At 50.3% G+C, this 25,183-nt stretch overlaps 1 protein-coding gene across 3 annotated transcripts; it reads right to left on the bottom strand.

The window, feature by feature from the left end:
- Nucleotides 1-151: 151 nt before the first annotated feature.
- On the bottom strand, nucleotides 152-24,760 carry LOC103735895 (signal transducer and activator of transcription 5A). Of its 3 annotated transcripts, XM_029564578.1 has the most exons (20): nucleotides 24,636-24,746; nucleotides 24,252-24,403; nucleotides 23,699-23,836; nucleotides 23,253-23,409; nucleotides 22,035-22,124; nucleotides 18,027-18,201; nucleotides 13,087-13,286; nucleotides 12,722-12,873; nucleotides 12,123-12,278; nucleotides 11,572-11,751; nucleotides 9,335-9,422; nucleotides 9,112-9,234; nucleotides 7,287-7,379; nucleotides 6,555-6,761; nucleotides 5,927-6,021; nucleotides 5,700-5,830; nucleotides 5,182-5,337; nucleotides 4,521-4,572; nucleotides 4,133-4,237; nucleotides 152-1,609 (listed from the first exon to the last, which is right to left on the bottom strand). In XM_029564578.1, exons 3-20 carry the CDS (start codon nucleotides 23,824-23,826, stop codon nucleotides 1,447-1,449), a joined length of 2,451 nt encoding a protein of 816 aa, XP_029420438.1. In that variant the 5' UTR covers nucleotides 23,827-23,836; nucleotides 24,252-24,403; nucleotides 24,636-24,746; the 3' UTR covers nucleotides 152-1,446. The 3 variants fall into 3 exon arrangements, with proteins under 3 accessions (XP_029420438.1, XP_029420437.1, XP_008833514.1); XM_029564577.1 differs by lacking the exon at nucleotides 24,252-24,403 and having other exon boundaries at nucleotides 24,636-24,760; XM_008835292.3 differs by lacking the exon at nucleotides 24,252-24,403 and having other exon boundaries at nucleotides 13,087-13,217; nucleotides 24,636-24,760.
- Nucleotides 24,761-25,183: the final 423 nt, after the last annotated feature.

Below are 25,183 nucleotides of genomic sequence, written 5' to 3'. Positions count from 1 at the left end.
ATTTTGTCTTCTGACACCATTGTTGAGTGGCAGCACACTTGAGATCACAGCAAGGGGCAGAGGTAACTCCTTAGAAGTTTCCAGCTTCAGTGAAACCCATCACCAGCTCCCCACCCCTAAACTAGGAGGCGGACCAGCAAGTTTATGAAAAAAAAAATAACTTTATTTAAAAACACTGTTTACATAAATGCGTGGTCTATGTACAAAGTACAAAAGAATCCCTCTGCTCATTCCACACTCCCTTCAGAGAGGTTGAAACTTGGGACTCCCGGTCAGCCAGCCCTGGCTGCCTATCGCAGCCTCAGAGGGAGGAGCTGGTAAGAGGCATTCTTAGACCATAGCCCTTTATACCACAGTGCAAGGCCTGTTCCAAGTTCCACCTCCCAGCAGAGTGGACCAGACCAAGAGCTTTCTTCTACTCTCCAGGTTCCATCACCTGTACCAAGTGGCTGGTTTGTTGCTTGACTCTTGCTGCAGGTTCTCTGCCCTACCACCAAGCCTCCAATTCCTAGACCCTCAGTATTTTCCTCCTTGTAAGCAGAGCTACAAACAGAGGCATAAAAGAAGGCTGAAGCCTGATGTGGTGGTGCATGCCTGCAATCAGCATTGAGGCAGGAGGATCATTCTGGGTTATGTAGGGAGACTGTCTCAAAACAAAAACAAAAAAATACATATATATGTATGTATAGATGTGCCAAGGATGAATCAGACGGAAGGGCTATCAGATGGAAAAGAGGGAGTTGGGTGGAATATGGACAAGGGCATTACAGACTCAAGGCCCATGCCCCCTGGCTCAGAGTTAAGAGGCCAATCACCTACATACCCATACTGAGCTCCTACGGACTGGCTCAAATTAACCCAGGCTCACTGTGCTGATGGCTACAGCCCAAACACACTGTGAGGGCTCACACAAGTCTGCATCCCATATTCACTAAAGCATAAAACATGCCCAAGAATGAACCCTAGTGTCCCTCGAGAGGGAAAGAATCAATGAAACCACCATGTGTGTGTGTGTGTGCAGACAGGTACACACCAATACAGGTATATGCATGAGGGTAAAGCTTCCAGCTCAGGAGTAAAAGTCCAACTTAGTACCTAAACCTGTCTCTCTTCTGGAATAATTTCACTTAAATAGCCATTGAGCAGATAAAGGACACAGGAGGAACAGGTTTGCCTGCAGTGACAGATCTGTCTCTCCCATGATAGCCCCTGGGGCCTGTTGAGGTCTTGACATGAACACAATGACCACTATGCTTCAGCTACAGATCCAGGACTGTGAAGGCAAGCTGGCAGTCCTCATCGCACAAACACACACACACACACGCATGCTATACGTGCTGCAAAGCCATTAGTATGTGCCGAGATACCGCAATCACAATTTGATATGGACTCTTCGCATTGGAGATAGTTTCCCATGAGAAGTGCGAAATTCCAACGTTCCAACGTTCAGGACAGGGAGCTTCTGGTGGAAGTGAAGAGACCAGCAGGTGGGGAGAGGCGGGAGTCAAGACTGTCCATGGGCCGTCGTAAAAGTTCTTCCACATGCCTGGCAACATCCATAGTCTCATCCAGGTCAAATTCTCCATCTTGGTCGAGGACAGGGTCAGGGCTGGTAAAGAAAATGATGTTGAGGAAGACGGCATATCTCATGGCCGCAAGCCCCAAAAGACAGCCCTTAGCCTACTCCTCACCAAGACCAGAGTCTCATAAGGACAGGATAAAGGCTGGATGGAACCTTCTCTAGGGTGGGTGGTAGTCACTGGCTCCTGGGGAAGCACCCTACTTCTATTCACATCTCTTGTCTCATAGCAGGAGCTGAGGGAGGTCTTTTTCCATCACAGGTGCTCATCCACCACCCACCTGAGACGCTACTGAGTTATGGATGGTACCACACCATTCACCAAGCCACTGATGGCCTTTGGTCACTTAACGGCAATCCTCAAGCTACCTTCAGGTGAGTATACACTCCATTCTTTAGAGGAGGAAAACCAAGGCTTGTGTTGTAAGTTAATGCATTCTGGGCCACCTGTAGCGAGGATCAGAACCTGGGTCTTGAATGATGTCATTATGGAACCCATCACTTTGTATAATGAATATATGCTAATAAAAAATTAAAAAGATAGCCAGGCATGGTGGTGCACACCTTTAATCCCAGCACTCAGGAGGTAGAGGCCAGCCTGGTCCACATAGTTCCAGGACAGCTGGGGCTACGGGGAGACCCTGTCTCAAAAAGACCAAAAAAAAAAAAAAAATTAAAAGGAAGTGGCTAGAGATGGATCATAGTTAAGAGTCTGCCGCACAAGCATGAGGACCAAATTAAGATCCGTGACTCCAATCACTCTTTCTCTCTCATGTATGCAAGTGTACACATGCACACATACATGCAAATTTTTTTGTGATCTTTTTGAAACAGGGTCTCCCTGTAGCCCCAGCTGGCCTGGAACTCACTATGTAGACCAGGTTGGCCTTAAACTCACAGAGATCCACTTGCCTCTGCCTCCTGAGTGCTGGGATTAAAGGCATGTGCCACCACACCCAGCTACATGCAAATATTTTAAAAAATTAAAAATACAGGGGCTAGAGAGATGGCTTAGCGATTGAAAGCCCTGACTGCTCTTGCAGAAGACCTGTGTTTGAATCCCAGCACCCACATGGTGGCTAACAACCATCTGTGGCTCCAGTTCCAGGGGCTCCAATGCCCTCTTCTGACCTCTGAGGGTGTTGTATGACACGGGTACACCTACCTACATGCAAGAAATATACTCATATCAAAAATTTTTTAAATATTAAAAATGGCCCGGCATGGTGGTGCACGCCTTTAATCCCAGCACTCGAGAGGCAGAGGCAGGTGGATCTCTGTGAGTTCAAGGCCAGCCTGGTCTACATAGTGCATTCCAGGCCAGCTGGGGCTACAGGGAGACCCTGTCTCAAAAAGACCAAAAAAAAAAAATTTAAAAATAAATCAATAAATAAAAATTAAAAATACAGTCAGTTCACAACTACCTGTAACTCCAAGTCTGGGAAATCTGATGCCCTCTTTCGGCCTCTATAGTCACCTACAGTCACATGCACATGCTCATACAGCACACATATAATTTTAAAAAGATGTTTTTTAAAAATTAACAATAAAGAATCTAAGTCTTTGTGACTCCCACCACAGCTTGCTGCCTCCCGGACCCCAGACATTCAGCCCAGGCCGCTCATAGTTTAGAAGGGCCTTAATTCTCTTCTCTGCTTTCAGTTTGCAACTAATAGTGTTGCAATTAGGGGCTGGAGCGATGGCTCGGTGGTTAAGAACACTGGTTGTTCTTGTAGAAGACCTGGGTTCGAATCCCAACACCCACATGGCAGATAACAACTGTCTGTAACTTCAGTCCCAGGGGATCCGACAGCCTCTTCTGACCTCTGAGGGCACTGCACGACATGGGTGCACTTATCTACATTCAGGCCATACACACATACACATAAAATTTTAAAAATAAATTGAGCCGGGCGTGGTGGTGCACACCTTTAATCCCAACATTCAGGAGGCAGAGGCAGGCAGATCTCTGTGAGTTCAAGGGCAGCCTGATCTACATAGTGAGTTCCAGGACAGCTGGGGCTACAGGGAGACCCTGTCTCAAAAAAACAAAAAAGAAATTTGATTAATTAATTAATTAATTAAAAAAATAGTGTTGCAATTAATAGTGCTCATGTTGTCTCAGGCCCTTCTGACAACCTTCCGTGTAAAAGGAATTTTACCATTATCATCTCATTTGATCCTCATCCTAATCATTAGCTGGAGCACATGAGGAAACCGAGTATCAGAGAAACTCGATTTTCTTTTTCTTTCTTTAATTCTTTCTTTCTTTCTTTTTTTTGAGGCGGGGTCTTATTATGTAGCCTTGGTTACTCATAGAGATTCACCTGCCTCTTGCCACTACACCTGGAAATTTTCTCAGGGTCAAATGACTGTACCAAAATGAGGGTGGGCTGGTGGTTGCCTATTCAAAGTGCCCTGACTGACCTAAACTTCCCTTCACCTGGTCTGGGCCAGACCCAAGAAGACCTCTAGATTCCTTTGCCCTTCAGCCCTCTAGGGATCCAGCCTCAGGCCAGCCTCCTCATAGACCCCCATGAAAACATGACCTACTTCTGAGGATACATGTTGTAGTGAGCCTGGGAGCACACCACTGGGGAGGGAGCCTGGTCCATGTATGTGGCGCTGGACCCAGCATCTGCAGATGCATTGACGAACCTATGGAAGGAAGCAAAACACAGCCTGAGCTGCCAGGGAGGCCAGCAGCACGGACTGGGGGAGGGTCTCCAGGGCATCTTTGGGGGGTGTAGGAGATCAAATTATACCACTGGGCCCTTGAACTCTGGCTGAGACCCTGAGTACTGGCCACAGCACCATCCAATCATTCCTTCTCAAAGGCTAAGCCAGGTTTGGGAGTGGTGACAGTAGGGAGTGTTGAGGGGAGAGCAAGAAGAGGAGAAAGAGGTACGGGGAGACCCAGAGCTGGGCCTCACACACTTACTCAGGGACCACTTGCTTGATCTGTGGCTTCACATATCCGTCAACTGCTTTAGCTGCCAAAGGGAGAACACTGGTGAGAACCAACATTTGGGAGCTCCAAGGGGGGAGGGGAGATGCCCACCCCATGCTGTCAACCTCCTGCCCACACCTGGACTCTTCTTAGGGGTAAGATTTCCCGAGGACTCCCAATAAATCCCTGCTCATGGAGCCAGCCCAAGGGTCACTGAGACCCCTGGCTTCAATCTTATCCCCTCTCCTGGTTCCTTTTCTGGATGTTTGTTTTCCATCCCTACCAAGGAAACAGCATCAACAAGACGCAAACCCCACCAATGGATTGGACAGGCGGAGGAGCCTGTCCATTTTGCTTATCCATTCAACTTGGAGCAGGTTGGTAGGGTGGAAAGTGGTGAAAATTGCTGATGAATGGGACAGAGAATTATCTGTGGGTGGGAATGACTCCTGCTCCTTCCTCCAGTGCGTCTGCCTCTTCCTCTGATGGTGTAGAAGTGAAAATCTAGCTTTTTTGCTCAGCTGAGAAGCAAGCTGGGGGAGGTTTCACCCTGAAATCCTCTTTTCTATGCCAATGACTAAACTCACAGAGGAGATGCCCCTGGGCTCTTCTTAGGGACCCACTGCCCAGCCCTCCTGGCAGCTGGACGCACCAAGCACAGGAGTGTAGTACTTAGAAAAGACCTCATCCTTGGGACGGTCTGGGAACACGTAGTTGAGGTAGGTCAGATCCCCCAGCCTGTCGGCCAGGGACCGGATGGAGAAATCCCTCGTAGTGAATGGCTTCAAGTTCCACAGGTTGCGGTCCGCTGAAAAAGAGACAGTTCGTTTGAAGGAAATCAGGGCTTTTCCCAGCCTGCATTGCAATTCCAGCCCTCCTGTTCCTCCATGCAGCAGAGCTCAGTCTGGAACATTCTACTCAGGAAACAGCGTGGCAGAAAGGTGACAGCATGGAACTGCAGGGGGACTGGCCTGGTGTTCTGACCCTGTGGAACTGGTGATTTCAGGTTCTCTGAGAGAGAAAATGATGGGAAGGGGAGAGAATTCTGTGCAACATGCTTCCCACACTCTGAGCTTAGCTCCTGCCTTTCCTAGAAGTGGGCGACTTCCAAGGACAGGGAGAGTGAGAAGAGTTCCCCGGGGCTGGGGTATGGGCAAGATAGGCACTCACGAGAGTCAAACTTCCAGGCAATGGTGATGCCTCCAATTTCTGAGTCGCTGAACCGCAGTAGGAAGGTCCCATCTGGCTTGTTGATGAGCAGATCGTGGGCCTGTTGCTTATTCACAAAACCTAAGATGGCCCTGTGTGTGTGGCATATTCACTGTCATTGCTGGGTAGACAGCTGCCATCCCTGGAACCCTCCACTGGCCTCCGAACCCTGGGGCCCTACTCCTCACCCATCATTCCAGTGTGGCTTATGATGCTTCTTTAGCACCTCCATCACCCCGTCGAACCACTGCCAGAAGGTGTAGTTCCAGCCCGGCAAGTTCTCCTGCCAGCCCCAGGAAACCCAAGTCACAGCAGCCCAGGAGGTGGTACCCTCTGTCCCCACCAGGCCTGCTTCCAATCCCCCCAGCAGTCCCTAAACTAACACCCCCTCTCCATGTCCTCATGGTTCCAGACCAAGGACCATCCTGTGAGGAGGAATGGAAGCTGTGAAGAGTTGTCTAGGCTGAAAAGATCCATTAAGAAGGTTCCTATCCTATCCCCTCATTGATAGGTGAAGAAACTGAGGCACAAAGGGCAGAAGAAGCCTAAATATTAGCAACAGGCCTAAGACCTGATCCCAGTTCAGGGTTCCTCCCATCATCCTTCTTTGGTTCACACAACTGAACATAATGCTTTGTGGCCCCGACTTGTATTTCTTGTGGTTTAGCACCAACCTCTCCTGATCATAGGAGAAAATGGTTGGGGGTAGAGGGTGGGGATGCTAGCCCCAGTAGGCAGTAGCCTGTCTTCCAGGTACGAAGAAAGTAGTACGGACCCTTATGGTCTCAAGCAGACAGCTAGAGGCTGGTTGCTCACCCTGTTGAACTGGGACCAGGACACGGACATGTTGTTGTAGTCCTCGAGGTGGGTGCTATTGCTGTTGAACAGTTTCTGTGCCAGGAACACAAGGTTCTCCTTGGTCAGGCCCCGGTTGCTCTGCACTTCGGCCTTGAATTTCATGTTGAGCGCTTCACACAGCTGCGGCCACAGCACTTTGTCAGGCACGGCAAATGGCACCCTGCCCTGAGAGGGAGGAAAGAAAAGGCAAATTGAGGGAACTGGAAATGTTTACATACACACACACACACACACACACACACACACACACACGCACGCACGCATGCATGCACGCGCGCGCACACACATACATGCAATATGTAGAGGCTAAGGACAGAGACTACAAACTGAGAGGGCTGAGAACCACCCAGAAAGACACAAGGAAGAAAGAAAGGCAGGGGAACAGGGAAAGGAGGTTGGGGCCAGCAGGAACAAAGACCCAGACAACGGGATTGAGGGTAGAGATTGGGCACCCAGCCATAAGGCAAAAGGCAGGTAAAGATCAAGCCCCCAAACCAGCCCCATACCTTGGAGAGCCAGCCCAGAGTCCTGGAACCTAGCTAGAGCTACAGGATAGGCCAGAGACAGGCAATCACCTCACCCTGCCCACTTCACTGCCCAGCTGTTCTCTAGGGCCCAAGGAGTTAGGGGCAACTTGAAGACAGTTCTGAGGCCCCAGGGCCAAGGTGGAGAGCCCAGGGAGAGACTCACCGGCTCAGCAAAGGCATTGTCCCATAGAACAGTGGCAGTGGCATTATGGTCCTGGCTGCCGTGGACGATGACAACCACAGGCAGGGACAGGGTCTGTGGAAGTCAGGGGAGTGAGAGTTAAAGGGTATGAACACAGGCTTGCCCTCTGCTTAGGCAAGACTTCTAATCTATATCCTTTAGCCACCATTCCAGCCACAAACCCTTCGCAATAGTCCTTAAGCATAAGCAAACCAACTGGATTTGGATTTGGTGGCTCACACTCACAATGCTAGTGCTGGGAAAATGAAAACAGGGGGCTGAGAGTTCAAAGCTAGTCTGGGCTATATAACAAGACTTTTTCTCAAAACTAAACAATCAAAGCAAAAAATAAACCCTCAGCTGGGCGTGGTGGCACATGCCTTTAATCCCAGCACTCAGGAGGCAGAGGCAGGCAGATCTCTGTGAGTTCAAGGCCAGTCTGGTCTACATGGTGAGTTCCAGGGCAGCTGGGGCTACAGGGAGACCCTGTCTCAAAAAAAAACCCCAAAAATAAAATAAATAAATAAATAAACCCCAGAACATACTTAGCATATTGCCCAAGTAGTACAGGCCAGCACCAGGGGATGGCACAGAATCAAAGTGGGTTATCAGGACATTGCAGGGTAACTGGGCTCAAGCTGGGAGGTTCAGAGCTCTCTGGTATTTTGTATTGTATTGTGTGGTATGGGTGTTCTGTTTTGCTTTATAGACAAGGTCTCATGTATCCCAGGCTGGCCTAAGCTCTCTATGTAAGTGAGGATGACCTTGAATTTCTGATCCTCCTGCCTCTACCTCCGGAGTCCTGGAATTATAGGAATTTACTACCATGATCACCAGTTTTATATGTTGCTGGGGCTAGAACCCAGGGCTTCTTGCTTGTCAGGAAAGCACTCTCTAAACTGAGCTACATCCCAAGCCTGCTTTTAAATTTTTAAAAATTTTATTTATTACTATTGTGTGTGCGTCTGAGTGACTGTAGGTATGCATGTGCCGTGGCTTTCGTGTGAAGGTCAGAGGACAACTTTCAATGATCTATTCTCTCCTTCTACCGTGGGTATAGGGGATCAAACTCAGGTCATCAGACTTATGCAACAAATGCTTTACCCACTGTGCCATCTTTCAGGCCCCACTTTATGTGTGTGTGTGTGTGTGTGTGTGTTTTCTTAGATGTTTTTATGTTTCTATGTGTGCCTGAGTATATGTATATGCATCATGTGCATGTAGGTACCCATGGAGGCCAGAAGAGGGCATCAGATCTCCTAGAACTGGAATTACAGGTGGTTGTGAGCCACTCGATGTGGGGCTAGGAACCAAATCCTAGTCAACCAAACCCCAGTCCTCTGCAAGAATATATGTGATCTTCCGTGGGTTTTTTTTTTGTCTTTTTGAGACAGGGTCTCCCTGTAGCCCCCAGGCCTGGAACTTGCTATGTAGACTAGGCTGGCCTTGAACTCATAGAGATCTGCCTGCCTCTGCCTCCCAAGTGCTGGGATTAAAAGCATGTGCCACTATGCCCGGCTACATATGCAATCTTAACCACCGAGCCAGCTCTCCAGTCTCTGCTTTTCTGTTTTTTGTTTTTTGTTTGAGACAAGGTTTTGCTTTGTAGCTCAGGCTGGCCTGAAACTTACTATGTAGCCTAGGTTGGCCCTGAAACATAGTCTTCCTGCTTTAGCTTCCTAACTGCTGGGATTCCACGTATACACTATCATACGCAGCTCAATCTCCCAGTTTTGACCAGGTGACTTTGGGCGGGTCCCTTCCCCTATCTGGCCGGCCCTCTGGGATGAGGATGTTGAGGCCTCACCTTCACCTGGAATACAAGCTCATTGCTGCCAACACTGAACTGAGATTCAAACAGGACCGTGAACTTCTCCTCTGTCACCGACTCTGCACCTCGCCTGTCAGCTCGCTTGATTCTTTTCAATGACTGCAGGGCAGGAGGCCAGAGGAAGACATGGGGATCATAGCTGGTTAACAAGACCCAAGCCCTATGCAGATCTTCCCTCTGAGTCTGGCCTCGTGCTCACCATGTTTCTGAAATGGGCGCTGAGGGTGCCGGTGGCCTGGTGGTACTCCATGACGCAGCAGTTGTTTAGGATCTCCCCACTGCATTCACTGCAAAGGAGAGGGGAGCACAGCTCCAGAGAGGCCCCAGGCGAGGAGCAAGTCCTGTCAGTGCCCAGTGCTTTGGTGACTTCACTCTAGTCGGCCCTGTCAGCAGCCCTTGCCCCTCACCCCTTGGGACTAGTTCTAGATATCTCTCTGGATTACTGTCTTCCTCATCAACCAGAGAGTTCTCAGGGTCTTGAAGGTCCTTGAAGTGTGGGTCTGTAGCATTGAGTTAGAAATACTCTAGGCACTGAGATTAAGATGGGAGAGCAGGGCTTCTGGTAGCTTCTAGTGCACTTAAAATAAAATGGCCTACAAAGACTCCTGAGCAGTGCTTGCCCTGCTCCGTAGCCTTGTTGAGTCCCCTACCTCTCAAGACCCATAAGCCACACTCATCTTAACCACCTGCTAAATGTGCTAAGCATTGGTATTCACTCATCCAGATAGGATGTTTTGTTTTGGACTTTTTGAGAAAGGGTCTCCCTGTAGCCCTGTAGCCCTGTAGCCCCAGCTTGCCTGGAACTTGATATGTAGACCAGGATGGCCTTGATCTCACAGAAATCCACCTGTTCCTCCCAGCCTCCCAAGTGCTGGGACTAAAGGCATGTATCACCACGCCAGGCTTTGACATGGTGTTTTAAGTTTCTCCATAGAGTGTATCACTTTGGGGGTGCTGCCTTATTAATATATACATATGTATATATATTATTACTACATGTATTAAAAAATTACATTTGTCATGTTAGCTTTGGTTGTCAACTTGACATACCTGGGAAGAGGAACTTCAATTAGAGAATTTCCTCTACTGGATTAGCTTGTGGGCATGTCTGTGAGGTATTTTCTTAACTGTGGGGTGATATGGGAAAGCCCAGCCCACTGTGGATGGTGCCACCCCTAGACAGGTGGGCTGGGTTATATAAGAAAGCAGGCTGAGCACAGGCCAGGGGAGCAAGGCAGTGAGCAGTGTTCCTCTGTGGTCTGTGCTTCAGCTCCTGCCTTGGCTTCCTTTAGTGATGGCTGTCACTTGGAGAGTAAGATGCAATAAACCTTTTCCTCCCCAACTTGTTTTTGGTCAGAGTGTTTCATCACAGCAATGGAAAGTAAACAAGGACAACATTTATTTCTTTTTTAGGGGGAGGTGGTGGCATGTGTGGATGTCAGAGGACAACTTGCAGGAGTTGGTTCTCTCATTCCACCATGTGGATCCCAAGGATTAAACTCAGGCTGTCAGGCTCGGTGGCAGGCACCTTTGCCCACTGAGCACTCTCACCAGCCCTACATATATTTTAAAATACATTGTTCTCTGATTCCCCAGCTAACCTGAGCATTCAGGAGAGTGGGAACTGAAACCCTGACCTTGATCTTCTCCCCACATCACATAGGAATCACACAGGAAACTTTTATTTATTTGTGTGGTGTGGGTCCTAAATGCAGGGCAAGCACAGTGCCACTGACCAACATCTACAGGCACAGAAGACATTTTTAAAGGGGGCAATGAAAGATGGGACCAAGCCTCCCACTGCTTCACTCACCCACAGCACACTGGATGGGTGGCTTGCCCTGAGTCCTGGGCTCTCAAGATCTGTGCCCTTCTACACTCTTTCCTCCTCCAGCCCCTGGTACTAGCAACTTATTCAGCTGCTGACCAGCAGGATTTTTTTTTTTTTTTTTTGACAGGGTCTCATGTAGGCCACGCTGGCATCAAATTCACTATTGCACTAAGGATGACCTTGAGCTGATGACTCTCCTGCCTCTGCCTCCCAAGAACTAGGAATATAGGCATATGTCAGCCTACCACTCAAGCTCTAAATATCAATTCTTCATCACCAGTAGCATGACCCCCTGAACGTGTCCCTGTGTGTCATACAGTTAGCACAGTACCCACTGCTCCGTGAATACAGATACAGCCTGCTCTTCCCGTTAGTGGGTTGGCTGGGGAGAGAGGCAAATTCTCTTTGGGTCACAGTGTTGTATCCACAGCTCAGCACAAATGAATGGACCACGTGGCAGTTCAATTCTTGCTGCCCTACTTGGTGGCAGGCACAGGCCAAGGACTTAGAAGGACAAAGGCCATGCTGTCCCCCAACACAGGCCCCTGCTGAAGAAGAGAAGCAACACCCAAACAAACCCAGCAGGGAGGAACAGGTGCACTCACTTGCGGGTGTTCTCGTTCTTGAGCAGGGACTTAGCCTGCTGCTCACTGATGATGGTGGCCTTCACCTGCGGGGGGTTCATGTGCACATTCAGCTTCCCACCCACCAGCAGGCGCACGGTGGCTGCGAACTTGGTCTGGGTCTTCAGGACCTGAGGGGGCTGCTTCTCGATGATGAATGTGCTGTGGGGGACACAAGTGACCAAACACATGACCAGATGCTGGCTGGGGGTTGGGGGGCTGTGGAACCTGCTGAGAGGGGAGGATCCTCCCATGGGGCTGAGCAGGAGAAGGCAGGCAGGCAGAGAGGCTGTGGGAAATTGGGGAGAGGGTGGGAGAGCAGCTGGACACCAGGGTGATTCCTGCAGTGTCCCCAACAGACACTGGACCAGGGCTGCCATAACACCTAGAGCCGCTGGAGCTGCAGTGGCCGGAGTAAGGCAGAGAGGCCAGACCTGGGCAGAGCTCTGGGTCTGGACAGCTCCTGGGCCTCTACATGTCCACCCCTGGGAGCTGCCATGTCCCTTTGAGCATGGCTGGGAGGCAGCAGTCACCTGGTGACCAGGGCTGAGATGATGTCTGTGATGGTGGCGTTGACCTCGGCCAGCATCTCCTCAACGGGACCAGGGATGGGCAGCTGCTGGCAGAGGTGTTCCGCCCTGCGGATCTGCTGCCGGTTCTGCCAGATGATCTCGGCCAACTTCTCACACCTGCAAGGAGCTCAGGGCCCTCAGGAGGACAGTGGCTGCTGCCCCACCCCACGCCAGGGGTGGACGTCACAGACACAGCTCCTCACTCCCAACAAAACCACCCAGGCAGGTGCCAGCATTGACCACTGCTCCCCTGCACAGGCACAGAGCAGAGTCCTACCTTCCAGAAGTAGAGGATGGACAGGGGCGGCCCTGGCTTGGAACCAACCAGCCCAAGAGTCACCGCGCACCTGAGTCCTTCCCATTCCCCAGGACACTACTTGCTCCCTGGGGGAGGTGTCATGGGACAGGGGAGCCAAGTCCCATCAGAAACAGGGCCACTGGTGAAGGGAGAGCTGTCACAGACAGTGGGAGTCTGCTGCTCAGGCCTACATAAGGACAGGAGAGGCTGCTGACACCATCGCCTGAGCTCTGCCTGCCTTGCCCACCTCTTTTGCCCTTACCAGGACTGCAGCACGTCCAGGCTGCCCTCGGGGGGACCCCCGTTTCCAGCCAGCTGCTGCCGCCGCTTCCACTGGATCAGCTCGTCGTCCAGGATGATGGTCTGTTGCTTCCGCAGCAGCTGCAGGGTCTTCTGGTGCTTCTCAGCCAGCTCCTGCAGGATGGCACAGCAGCCTTCTGGCTTCCAGAGAACAGCCCTGTGGGGCCTGGCTTAGACCCCAGGATACGATCCCCTCCCCTCCCACCTGCTCCACCCTGCACATACCCCTGGAAAGAGGGGCCCTGCTCTCATCCTGGCCTTGTCCCTCTACCTGGTCCCCAGAGTCTCTGGTCATGGTGCTCCCTCTTGGGGGCAGGACCTACTCACCACGCGGTACTGCTGTAGCGTCTGGGCCTCCCGCTGCAGCCAGGCCTCCAGGGACACCTGCTTCTGCTGGAGGGCCGTCTCTCGGCTCATGCGCTCCTGGGGGTTCAGTTGGGCCAGCTGGGCAAACTGAGCTGGAGGAGGGGACAGGACACCCACCACCATCATCTCCTGTGTCCAGTAGGAAGCCTGGAGTATCTGCTCTAGGGCGAGACCCTCAAGGTTAGACACCTCGTCAGTGTCAAGTCGAGGTCCTACCAAGCAATGATGAAGAGGGTCCCCCAGAAGCCAGCCTCCAGGCTCTGCTCACAGGCCTCCTGACCTAACCTCCCCTGGCCAGTGGGAGTGGGTGCTCTGGAGTGAAGCTGAGGAGGATCCTGCATGATCGCCCCTGCTGGCCCCACGGGGCTGGCAGCCAGCCCTCTTCACAGGGCTCAGAGCTAGACTGTGGGTACGAGTGGCCCTGCTCTTTAGTAGCTGGGTGATGTTGGGCAAATATGTGTCTTTCTTGAGCCTTTGTAAAGAGGGAGAATCCTGACACAAGCTCAGTGGGTTACTGTGCAGACTGAATAAGTGAAGTTTCAAGAACGTGCTCAGAGAGCTGCCTGCTGCATGTAAGATCTTTGTAAGTTCTTCCTGTGGGTTGACAGATGAAAGGATGGGGATAAAGAGTGTTAGCGACAAAGGCTTCTCAGGCCCGACTCTGACATGGGGAGCCTTATCCAGAGGCCGTGGCTCCTTCAACCTTGTCTTATCTGCTCATCCTCTGAGCTTAACAATGTTTCCTCAGAATCAGTGAGTCTGGCCAAGGCTGCCTGGTGCCCAGGATGCCTGACCAGAGAAGTCACCATGGAGATCACTCAGCTAAGCACTTACACAAGAAAGAAGAGAGATGGACAGACACAGAAAGGTGTTTCCAGGGCCTCCTGGGGTCACCATCTAGGAAGATTCCATTAAGGAAAGAGGCTGGAGGGGGCCTTGTCTCCCCCCTAGCTGTTGGGAATCCCATGGATGGTAGAAACAGACTAAGAATGAGGCCCTGGTACCTTTTTGTATATGCATGTGTGTGTGTTGGGAGAGGGAAGTGTTGAGACAGGGTCTCCTGCAGCCCAAGATGACCTCAAACTCACTATGCCACCAAAAATAATCTTCAACTTTTATTCTCCTAAATGCTGAGACCGCAGGCATGGGCTGCCACACCCAGCTGAATGTGGTTCTGGGGATCAATCCCAGGACTTCATGCATGTTGCAATCACTCTCCCCACTGAGCTACATCCCCAGCCCTCACCCTAATACCTTTTAACATGTGTGAAGAAATCCCAAGACATGGACCGGCCAGAGTCACACAAAGAGCATCCATCCTCAGCAACTCAGCTCAGCATCAAACGTGTCCAGGATTGAAGTTGCCTGTCCATCCCCACAGCTTGTAACATTCCCCCAATTCCCAGGAAAAAGATGCTGAATGCTGGCACTATTGTCTCCAGTGACCCTTGAGCTACCTGGTTCAGATCAAGTCAAGAAACTGTACACACTGGCATGTCTTGTTTGAGTTCCTGGCTGGCCTCTTAGCAGCATGTCACACTGACCTTTTCCTTGCCCCAGGGATACATGAGTTGGGACAGACAAAAGCAACATTAGACAGCCAAGAAAGACTCCAAACTAGAACTTAGAAACATGTTTCCCATCTTACCACAGCACACTGGTGGAATTGTCCAGGCCCAGAACACCGCAGAGTATCCTGCTAACCCACAGAAGGGCCAATACCCTGGCCCAGACTCCCCTTCAAGGACCCACTTATGTCTCTCCAGGCCATAGCATGGGTTAGGGGCTGGTGAGATAGCTCAGTCTGTAAAGCATTTACTTTGTATGCATAAGGACTTGAGATTGCATCCCAGCACCCAAATAAAAGCCCAGCATGGAGGTGCTCGTCTGAAACCACAATACTGTGGGATGGTGGACGTTGGTGAGATGAACAGAGGCAGGAGGATCCGTGAGAATGAAATAAGGTGGAGAACGACTAAGGAAGACACCTGACCTGAGATCAACCTCCGGCTTTCACGTGCAAAAGCACTCAGCAACATGAGCACCCTCTACCCCCCACATGAACACACATACACATACAACCCACACAAAAGCAAGCAAGCGAGAGAGAGAGAGAGAGAGAGAGAGAGAGAGAGAGAGAGAGAGAAAGAAAGAGAGAGAGAGGGGGGAGGGAGGGAGACTTAAGAATGGGTCTAATGGCTAGAGAGATGGCTGAGTAATTTAAGAGCACCTAGTACTCCTTCAGATCACCCAAGATCTCTTTCATATGACCCAAGTTCAGTTCTCAGCACCTATGTCAGGCAGCCCACAATCTCCTGTAACTCCAGTTCCAAGTGATCTGATGCCCTCTCTGGCCTCTGTGGGCACCTGCACACAGTGGCATATATTCACACAGACACACACATACACATGAAAAAAAACAAAATAAAATATTTTTTTTGAGACAGGGTCTCCCTGTAGCCCCAGCTAGCCTGGAACTTGCTATGTAGACCAGGCTGGCCTCAATGTCACAGAGGTCCGCCTGCCTCTGCCTCCTGAGTACTAGGACTAAAGGCATGTGTCACCATGCCTGGCTACCATTTTGGTTTTTTGAGATGTGATTTTACTGTGTAGCCCAAGCTTGCTCACCCTTTATCCTCTTATCTCAAGCCTCTTCCCATCCCAGTGTTAAGATTGTAGGTAAGCATCACCAGGTTTGAACCTTCACTCTTGTTTTGTTTTTGAAACAGGGTCTCATGTAGCCCGTGCTGGCCTCCAACTTGTTGTATAGCTGAAGATGACCTTGAACTTCTGATCCTATTACCTCCACCACCCAAGTTCTGGAATTACAGGCATGGATCACCATGCTCAGGTCATGCAGCTTGAACCCAAGGCTTCCTCATATCAGGTAAGTACTCTGCCAACTGAGCTACATCCCCAGCTCTGAGTCTTCACTCTTGCTATCTAACAAGTGTACAGTGGAATTTTCCAAAGGTTATGACATTACCACAGTTTGAAAGCAAGGCATAGTATCTGTGATCAAGGCCAACACAAAAGAGATTTGCAAATAGTCTCGAATTGCTTAAGGATGTGAAAACATTCTGAGAAATGCATCATTAGGTCATTTTGTCATCGTGTGAACATCAGTATACTTCACAAACCTGGATGTTATAGGTTGTTGCAAACCTAGGCTATGGGTGTGTAATATAAATGTGGTCCATTGCTGATCAAAACATTGTTGCAGCACATGACTACATCACAACCACTTCTGTCTACTCACTAAATTTTGCTTTGAAAAATATGCTGGTTTTTAGTTTTCAATAAAACTTTACCTTTTATGCTAACATTACTGAATTTATTGTTGCTGGTTTTTTGAAAGTGATAGTCATGGAAGACACATTGTTTTTCAAGTACAAGATGCATTCACCAAGACAGCATATGCTGAGCCCTAAAAATATCTGGGCTGGAGAGATGGCTCAATGGTTAAGAGCACTAGCTGATCTTGCAGAGGACCGAGGTTCGATTCCTAGCACCCACATGGTGGCTAACAACTGTTTGTAACTCCAGTTCCAGGGGATCCGATGCCTTCTTCTGACATCTGTGGGCACTGCATAACATGGGTGCACTTTACGTGCATGCAGGCAGTACCCTCGTGCACTTAAATAATAAAATATTCTTAAAAGTCTCCATCAATCTATCAGCGCTGAGGTCATATAGAAACATGTCTTATAATCACAGATGAGTCCAATAAAAAGATAACACTGAAATCAGTAGTAGTAAACATCTAGAAAATAATAAACAGATAGAAATCAAGCCATGACCTTCTAAACAAAACACAGGTAATCACAAGAGAAATTAGAAATATTCCAAAGTGAACAGTATGAATAGACAGGGCATTTCCAGAAGAAGAAACTATCAGTACAACAGTGCTCACAGGAAGATTTCTGTCTGCAAAAAAATATATATGGAGAGCACATAAAAGCCACTCTTTCCTATAGTTTCTGCCCTAGCCTAGCTTTACATATATAATATAATAATATTTTATGTAGGTAAGTGTAAATATATAGTTGAGTTTTGATTGTGCATGTATATATCTCAATACATATGAAAGAATTCAAATGAATACCTAAGTTTCTACCTTCAGAAGCAAGAGGGGTAAGGGCACAGAAGAAGGCATCCTGACCCTTCCTATTGTCACTAGGATAGGGTAGTCAGTCAACCTCCAGGGTCAGTCTGGAGTGGAAGCCATGGTCCAAGCCTCAAGACACCTCAAATTATACCCGGGCTAATTCCTTCCAAGGTCATTTTTATTTCCTAACACCCCAACTATGGCAACCATTGGCAAACTATAGACTTAGGAGACAGGAGAAATTTCCACTGTTACCCATCCCCAAGTCCACATCCCTTCAGAGACTCAAGCAGGGTGAATTCTGACATTCTATGTCTCCTCAGCCTGGTTTAACCAGTGGACTCCCATCCTGAGTCCTCCCTCTGGTTAGGGACACCTGGCCCTTATCCTTTGTTTGCATTTCACCAACTGCCTACAACTAGGGGGAAACTCTTAGTTAGGAAGATACAGAGATTTTTTTTTTTTTATGACCTATCTCTAGTTGAGATCTGGTTCTGCAAGTTATAGGCAACCTAAGCCAAGCTGTTTGTTCTTTTTGAACCTCCCTTGTAAAACAGGGACACCAAGCTATGCCCTCCTCTTTGTGAAGTTGCCTTTCATTATGCATGCAAAAGGCTTAGCCCAGAGTCTGGCCACAGCAGAAGCTCAAAGCCCCTTGGAAGCCATGACCCCCACCAGACTTTGTGCAAGGTGCTGGAGAGATGAGCCTCCTCTCCTGCAGGAGATCACAGAGCGTTTCTCCCTCCCACCCCCAGGATGCACAGGCCTCCTGGGTCCAGCTGCCCATCCTCACCTTGGATGCGTAGGCTCTCCTGGTACTGGATGATGAAGTACTCTTGGGTCTGCTGCAGCTTCTTCAGCTCATTCTCTGTGTCCTGTGTGACCAGACGCAGCTCCTCAAATGTCTGGTTGATCTGAAGGTGCTTCTGGGACATGGCATCAACCAGGACACCAGCAGGTGAGCTACACTGGAGATAGAACAGATTGAATGGAAGCGACAGGAGCAGTGTGCTGGGCAGGGAGGAGGGAAGAAAACCAGAGGTCCCCCCCCCACAGGAGTACCAACACTCCACACTCCATACTTCATGTCTAGGATAAGAAAGGGAGGGTCAGAAGGCTAGTCAGCACTAGAATAGCAGTAGAAAGGTGAAAGAGAAGAGAAACAGGTGGCCTGGCAGACAATGGTGCCTTCATAACAGAAATCTGTGTTTCAGAGCTGGTCTACACCAGAGTACTTCAAAAGAGTCCATTGAATTCCCTTTAGCAGAACTAGAATTGAACGTGTGGCAGGTGTCACCAGGGTCTTCCTCCTGAGGACTGTGAGCCCGTTCCATACTTATCTACAGACCCAATGCCACAGACTGAGTTAGGTGCTGGGGACACAGCGGGAGACAGGACACACAGCCTCTGTATCCTCACTAACACTTGAAGGGAGAGGAGAGGAGACAAACCTCTTATAGATGGCATCCTGGGGACCCCCAAAATGAAGTTAAAAGGAAGGCATCAAGAAGGCTCCTTTAGGGGCTGGAGAGAGCTCAGTGGTTAAGAGCACTGGCTGCTCTTGCAGAGGACCTGGGATCAAATGCCAACAGCCACATGGTGGCTAACAACTGTCTGTAACTCCAGTTCCAGATGCCCTCTTCTGGCCTCTGTGGGCACTGATGACACAGGAGCACTTACATACATAGAGGCATAACACTCAAACATAAAACAAAAGTTAAAAAGTTATTAAAACATCAACAACAAAAAGAAGGCCCCTTTAATCTTTGCCATTTTTCTAACACCTGGCCAAGAGGGGACCAAGTGGTCAGGGACTTTCCAACTAAGTGTTCTCAAAATAAAATCTAAACTCCTATAGATAACTTTAGCTACCCGGCAGGTGTCCTCTGCCTGCCTCCTCCCAGCTCCCCTGTGACCAGAGCATACCAGCTACATGTGTTTTCTGCCTCTGTTCCTTCAACATACAAGTATTGCCTGCCTCAAGTTCTCTGCACCTGATGTTCAATCAACCATGAATATTCTGACAGCAAATTCTCCTGAGGCAAGCACTTCAACTACATGTTATAGATGCGTGTTTCTCAATCCAGCTGAATTCCTTTGTACATTTATTTATAAGTAGTTCTGTGGTTGCAACAAGTCAGGGATACAGGAGTTGTGCTAGAAGACACTTGACCCCTTGTCCATTGTGACACTCTAGTTGGTTCTCTGTTTCCCGACTACACTGACCACTTGCAAGTCTTTGACTGTGATGCATGGCCAATGCTTTGCTGCCTTCACATATGCTCTTGTTATTTTTCTACAGAAGTCATCCTTCCCCCTTCCCTCTGTCTCCCGACTCAGGACACACCCAGCCAGGGGCCCCATATCTGCCTTTTAGCACTCAACTCACTTGAGCATCTGTCCTTGTTGGGAATCCTTCTAGGTGGAGACCAATCTGTTTACATTTTTTATTTAATTTTTATTTATGTGAATGTGTGTATGCCTGAGTATGTATGCCATGTATGTGTGGGTGCCTAAGGAGGCCAGAAGAGGGTGTCAGATTCCCCCAGAGCTGGAGTTATAGGCAATTATGTGCTGCCCGATGTGGATGCTGGGAACCCAACTCAGGTCCTTTTTTAAAATTTATTTTTATTTTATGTGTATGAATGTTATGCTTGCATGTATGTAAGTGCACCTGTGTTGTGCAGTGCTGGTGGTGGAGGACAGAAGAGGGCATCAGATCCTCTGAAACTGGAGTTTTGGATGGTTGTTAGCCACCATGTGGGTGCTGGGAATCGAACCTAGGTCTTCTACAATAACAGCCAGTGCTCTTAACTTTTGAACCATCTCTCTAACCCCAAACTCAGGTCCTTTGGAAGAGCAGCAAATGCTCATAACTGCTGGGCCATCTCTCCAGCCCCTTATTTTATTTTTATTTGTGTGTGTGTGTGTGTGTGTGTGTGTGCGCGCGCGCGCGCGCGCGCGTGTGCACGCGCACGCGCAAGCAGAGGCCACAAGAGGGCACCAGATCCCCCAGGTGCTGGAATTACAGGCGGTTTTGAGTTGCCTAAAGTGAATTCTGGGAACCAAGAGCAGGAAGCATGCTTAACCTCTGAGCCATCTCTCCAGCCCCAGGACTAGCCTGCTTCTCTAGTCCTGGCCCAGCACCAGACACTCAGGAGGTCCTCTCAATGTCTCCTGAGTGAACTGTAAAATTCCTGCTGTTGGTGTCTGTAACAATGACAATGTACCTGTCCCCCAAGTGATGCTAAGGTTTCTCACTGTATTACTTCACAAAATTTATTTTGCTCCACTGCAGGCAATATAGCGTTTGCATCACTACCAGTGCAGATGTTTGATGCTCTTATGATTTCAGAGGTTGTAGCTGAGCCCCTGTTCTCTCTCCTTGGGCCTCACTCCTGTTAGCCTGCTTGTCTTCATTCTTTCTTCATGGACCTCAGGCCATTTTTTCCACACAGACACTGCCAGTATACAGTTCTTATTTTGGCCCCTTCCCATTTATTTTATTTTTATTTTATATGTATGAGTGTTATGCCTGCATGTATGCAAGTCTCCCTGGGTCTTGCAGTGCTGGCAGAGAACAGAAGAAGACATTGGATACCCTGGAACTGGAGTTGAATGGTTGTTAGCCACCATATGGGTGCTGGACTTTGAACCCAGGTTTTCTGCAAAAGCAACCAGTGCTCTTAACCGCTGACCATCTCTTCAGCCCCATCCTGCCCCATTTATTGAATGTCATGTCTTTTCTTTGGTGATTTGTAGTGCCATCTCTAACACAGATGGGATTCTGAGGTTTAGGGTGTGTGTGCGTGTGTGTGTGTGCACGTGTGTGTGCACACATGTGTGCGTGCGTGCATATGCGTGTGTGTGTGTGTGTGTTTAGAACTTCCTCTTCTGTCCTATGGGGCAGTATGTCCATCCTTGGTCCACATAATATTTCATGATGACCCTTTTTACCATAACCACTTTACAAAGGGAGTTGGGGCTGTAGCTCTCTAGTAGAGCACTTAGCATGTTCAAATCCCTGGGTTTCATCACCAGAAGCTAGTGCGTGCATATGCGTGTGTGTGTGTGTGTGTTTAGAACTTCCTCTTCTGTCCTATGGGGCAGTATGTCCATCCTTGGTCCACATAATATTTCATGATGACCCTTTTTACCATAACCACTTTACAAAGGGAGTTGGGGCTGTAGCTCTCTAGTAGAGCACTTAGCATGTTCAAATCCCTGGGTTTCATCACCAGAAGCTAACAAAGAAAGGAGAGAGAGAGAGAGAGAGAGAGAGAGAGAGAGAGAGAGAGAGAGAAGAAGAAGGAGGAGGAGGAGGAGGAGGAGGAGGAGAGGAGGGGGCTGTAGAGAAGTCATAGTGGTTAAGAGGGCATACTGCTCTTGTAGAAGACCCGAGTTCAGTTCCCGGCACCCATGTCAGGTGGCTCACAATTGCCTATAACTCCAGCTCTGGGAGATCCAATGCTGTCTTCTGGACTCTGTGGGCACCTGTACTCAAACATGTATATACCCACATACAAACACATATACATAAAAAGTAAAATAAATCTTTTAAAAGAATAAAAGAAAGAAAGGAAGGAAGAGAAAGAAGAAAGAGAGGCTCAGAGAACCAGGGTCTAGGTCAGAGGCTCACTCACTCCACACCAGCCTCAGATATACTGCCTCTCACACCTGCCCCTGTCTTTTATTTCTTTGGTGTTCTCCTCACAGCCATGTTACATAAAAGCGGTTGGATCCAGAGAGAAAGTCAAATGTTAGGGCTCCCAGCTCCTTTCCCACACCCAGGGACACTCACGTTGTTGGCTTCTCGGACCAGCCTTTGTTCATTGTACAGAATGTGCCTGATACAGCGAACCAGCTCCATGGGACAGCGGTCATATGTGTTCTGAAAGAAGACAACAGGAGTCACCAGTGGCCACCTGGTTCTGACCGTGCTGGTTTCCTTGCCATGCCTACCCTCTTCCTCTCCCAGGAAGCCCCAGGAACCATTATCAGACACCTCTATCTCTCTTTGCTCCTCTTCCCCTCCTGGAACTGTGTACTAGGTTTTTAGGGACTTAGAAACCCATAGTTTAAACACAAAGCTCTTCCAACCTCCCATCAGCTTTGACTCTCAAAGCATGGAAATTCTACAACATAAGCTCAAACTCTTCCCATTTCATGGATGACAAAGTGGATGCTCAGAGAGGCTAGGCACCTGTCCAGAAGCAGAAGAAGAAGGGAAGAAAGGAGGGAGGGAGGGAGGGAGAGAGGGAGGGAGAGAAGGAGGGAGGGAGGGAAGGGAAGGAAGACTTAGGGCATCTGATACCACCACCAAGGTACTTTCTGCTAGTCACCTGCCCCTGCGTTCCCATTTGGCTTCCTCCCAGGTTTCTCCTGCTTCTTCCTTCTAGAACTAGCTTTGATTTCCCTGGCATCCTGCTGTTTGAATGTAAGAGGGGTTCTCTAAGAAATACAAGCGAGTTCCAGAGGAGTGCTTGACCATGAATACCACCCACACCCCCCTTCCTGCTGCCGTCAAACTCCTTCCCCGCCTCCAAATAAAGTTTACATTTTTTCTAAGCCTTTAATTCAAAACCTTTTCTCTAGTTCTTGCTGTAGGGCAACTCTGCTACTCTTTAGCAGCCCCAGGGAGGTGTCTGGTCACCTCATCCCTTCATTCTAGATGTGACAATCTTCCCTTCTGCAAAGGCATCCTCAGTCTATCTCCATTGCTTCTGCTTGATCTGTCCATAGTGCTGGTTCACTCATTCCTCCCCTACCCCATGCTGGAAACACCCCTTCCTCCCTCCTTCCTCCCTCCACACTCCTACCTCTTGCTTTGTAACATGTTAAAGGAATCTGACAGGTTTGACTTAGAAAGAGGGGGTGGGGGAAATTGAAGAAAAGTTGCCAGTAAGCTTATGGTCACAAGGTGACTCAGTGGTCAGGTCAGTAAAAATCCCAGGGGTTCTGCTATTGGAAGAGCTGGCTGATGGGGCCTTTCCTGCGCACAGCAGGCTTTCACACCCACCTGGAGCTGCGTCGCATAGTTCCCCAGCTTGATCTTCAGCAAAAACCCATCTTCCCCCACCTGGTGCTCTGCCTTCTTCTGCAGCTCCTGCACCAGACCCTCCAGGAGCTGGGTGGCCTGGCCTCGGTCCTGGGGATTATCCAGGTCAATGGCATCCCTTGGAACAGAGCAAGGGGTGAGAAACTATGGCATCTTCTTGGACAAGATCAGGCCACAAAGAGTGACTCAGGGAGCACAAGACTTGTTCCTGGCAGCTCTATAAGCACCAAAGTCTAGAAAAGTCCTCTCCCCTCCTTGACTCCCATTTCCCTCTTCCCCTTTCCCAGGGACACCACCCCTTCCGCACCAGGACAGATTGAACCAGAATCATACCAAACCACAAAGAGGGGGCCCGTGGTCTGGACAGCAGGGGCTGGCGGTGAAGGCCCAGGGCTTAGGGCACCTACCATGGCTGGCTCTCTATCCACTGAGCCAGGTAGTGTCTGACCTCGATGGGGAAGTGCTGTCCGTATAGCACTTGCATCTGGCGGAGGGCATCTCCCTGCAGCTGCTGGGCCTGAATCCAGCCCGCCATAGCTATTAACCTAGGGGAGCAGACGGCGGGAGTTGCCTCCTCTGCAGAGGCCTCGGGCCTGCCGGTGCCCTGCCATGCCACCCAAGGACCTTGGTGAGGCCAGGCTCCTCCCCTCCCCCCCTGCAGGCTTTCCTGTACGGGAAAAGAGGTGGTGAGGAGGGGCAGGCCACCCTTCCCTTCCAACAAGGAACCCACGAGGCTGGGTGGGGGTAGATCCGGAGAGGCAGATGTCTTCCCCTCTTCCTGTCCCCCTCCCCATCGAGCCTTCCCCAGGCCCAGAAAGGGGGGATGGGGGGCTTACAAACTGAAAGAGAAACTTTGAGACAGAGGCCCACAGCCCCCTCACTAGAGAGGATAGTAAGAATTCTCCCCACCCCACCTGGGACCCCGACTCTCAATTTCTAGAAAGGGGGACTATTCCAAACCCGAAGTTAGGGCAATGCAGCGCCGGCCACTCGACGTCCCGGTCCCCTGGGGCACGTGGCTGGGGCTGTCAAGCAGTGAAGGCTGAAAGCCAGATGCTGTCTTCCTTGGAGCACCCCTCGGCAGCGCTCCAGCGTCTGGCCCCCTCCGGGTCCTGCCAGACAGTGTCCGGTTCTCCACCGCGGGTGAGGACCCAGCCCACCCTCGGCTGTCTCCTTCATCGGTCCCTGGTCCCTAGTCCCTCTGCAACTCCACATCCGAAGGTGGAACCGGTCCCTGGTCGGCGCCGCGGCTGGGGGGCTCCAGGGTGCGGGGTCCCCGGGAAGCGGCTGAGGCGGAGCGCGGGTGTCTGCGCGCCCCGAGAGAGGCCACTCCGGGCCACCCACCTGGTGCTGCCGAGCGATCCGGCTGCGGGGCGGGCTGGGAGCCCGCTGCTGTCGCTCCGACCCGGGCTCCTGGCGGCGGCGGCGGCGGCGGCGGCTGTTACTACAGGAAGGAGCGGAGAGCAGCGATTTCCTCCTCAAAGGTCAGCTGCCTCCGATAGACCATACACAGAGCGCGAGCTCGCGCCAGCACCCCTCCCAGACGCTGTCGTTCCCTCCCTGCCTCCGCCCTCGGTCGCTGGCTTCCCGGCGAGTGCGCAGCGGCGGCTGCGGGGGCCCCGGGACAGGCCACCAGGCAGGGCGGCGCTGGGCGCGGGGGACAGCGGGGGGACTGCCCCGACGGCAGGGTCCCCCAGGAGTCCCAGCCAGTCTTCCCCTGCGGCTCGGGGTGGGTGGAGGGTTGAGGGGAGCGTCCCTGGACAGCTGAGCCCCCCCGCCCCCTCGCCGCCCTCGGGAAGTTCCGAACTGGAAAATATCAAACTAGGACCTCGGTTTTGTCTTCTGTATAAATTTAAGAGAGATGGGGGGCGTTACCTGGAGATGCCTTTTAG

The sequence above is a fragment of the Nannospalax galili genome, unplaced genomic scaffold (genome assembly GCF_000622305.1).
Source record: "Nannospalax galili isolate Female #2095 unplaced genomic scaffold, S.galili_v1.0 scaffold137, whole genome shotgun sequence".
Classification (NCBI taxonomy): domain Eukaryota; kingdom Metazoa; phylum Chordata; class Mammalia; order Rodentia; family Spalacidae; genus Nannospalax; species Nannospalax galili.
This window is presented reverse-complemented; position numbering and strand designations above follow the sequence as displayed.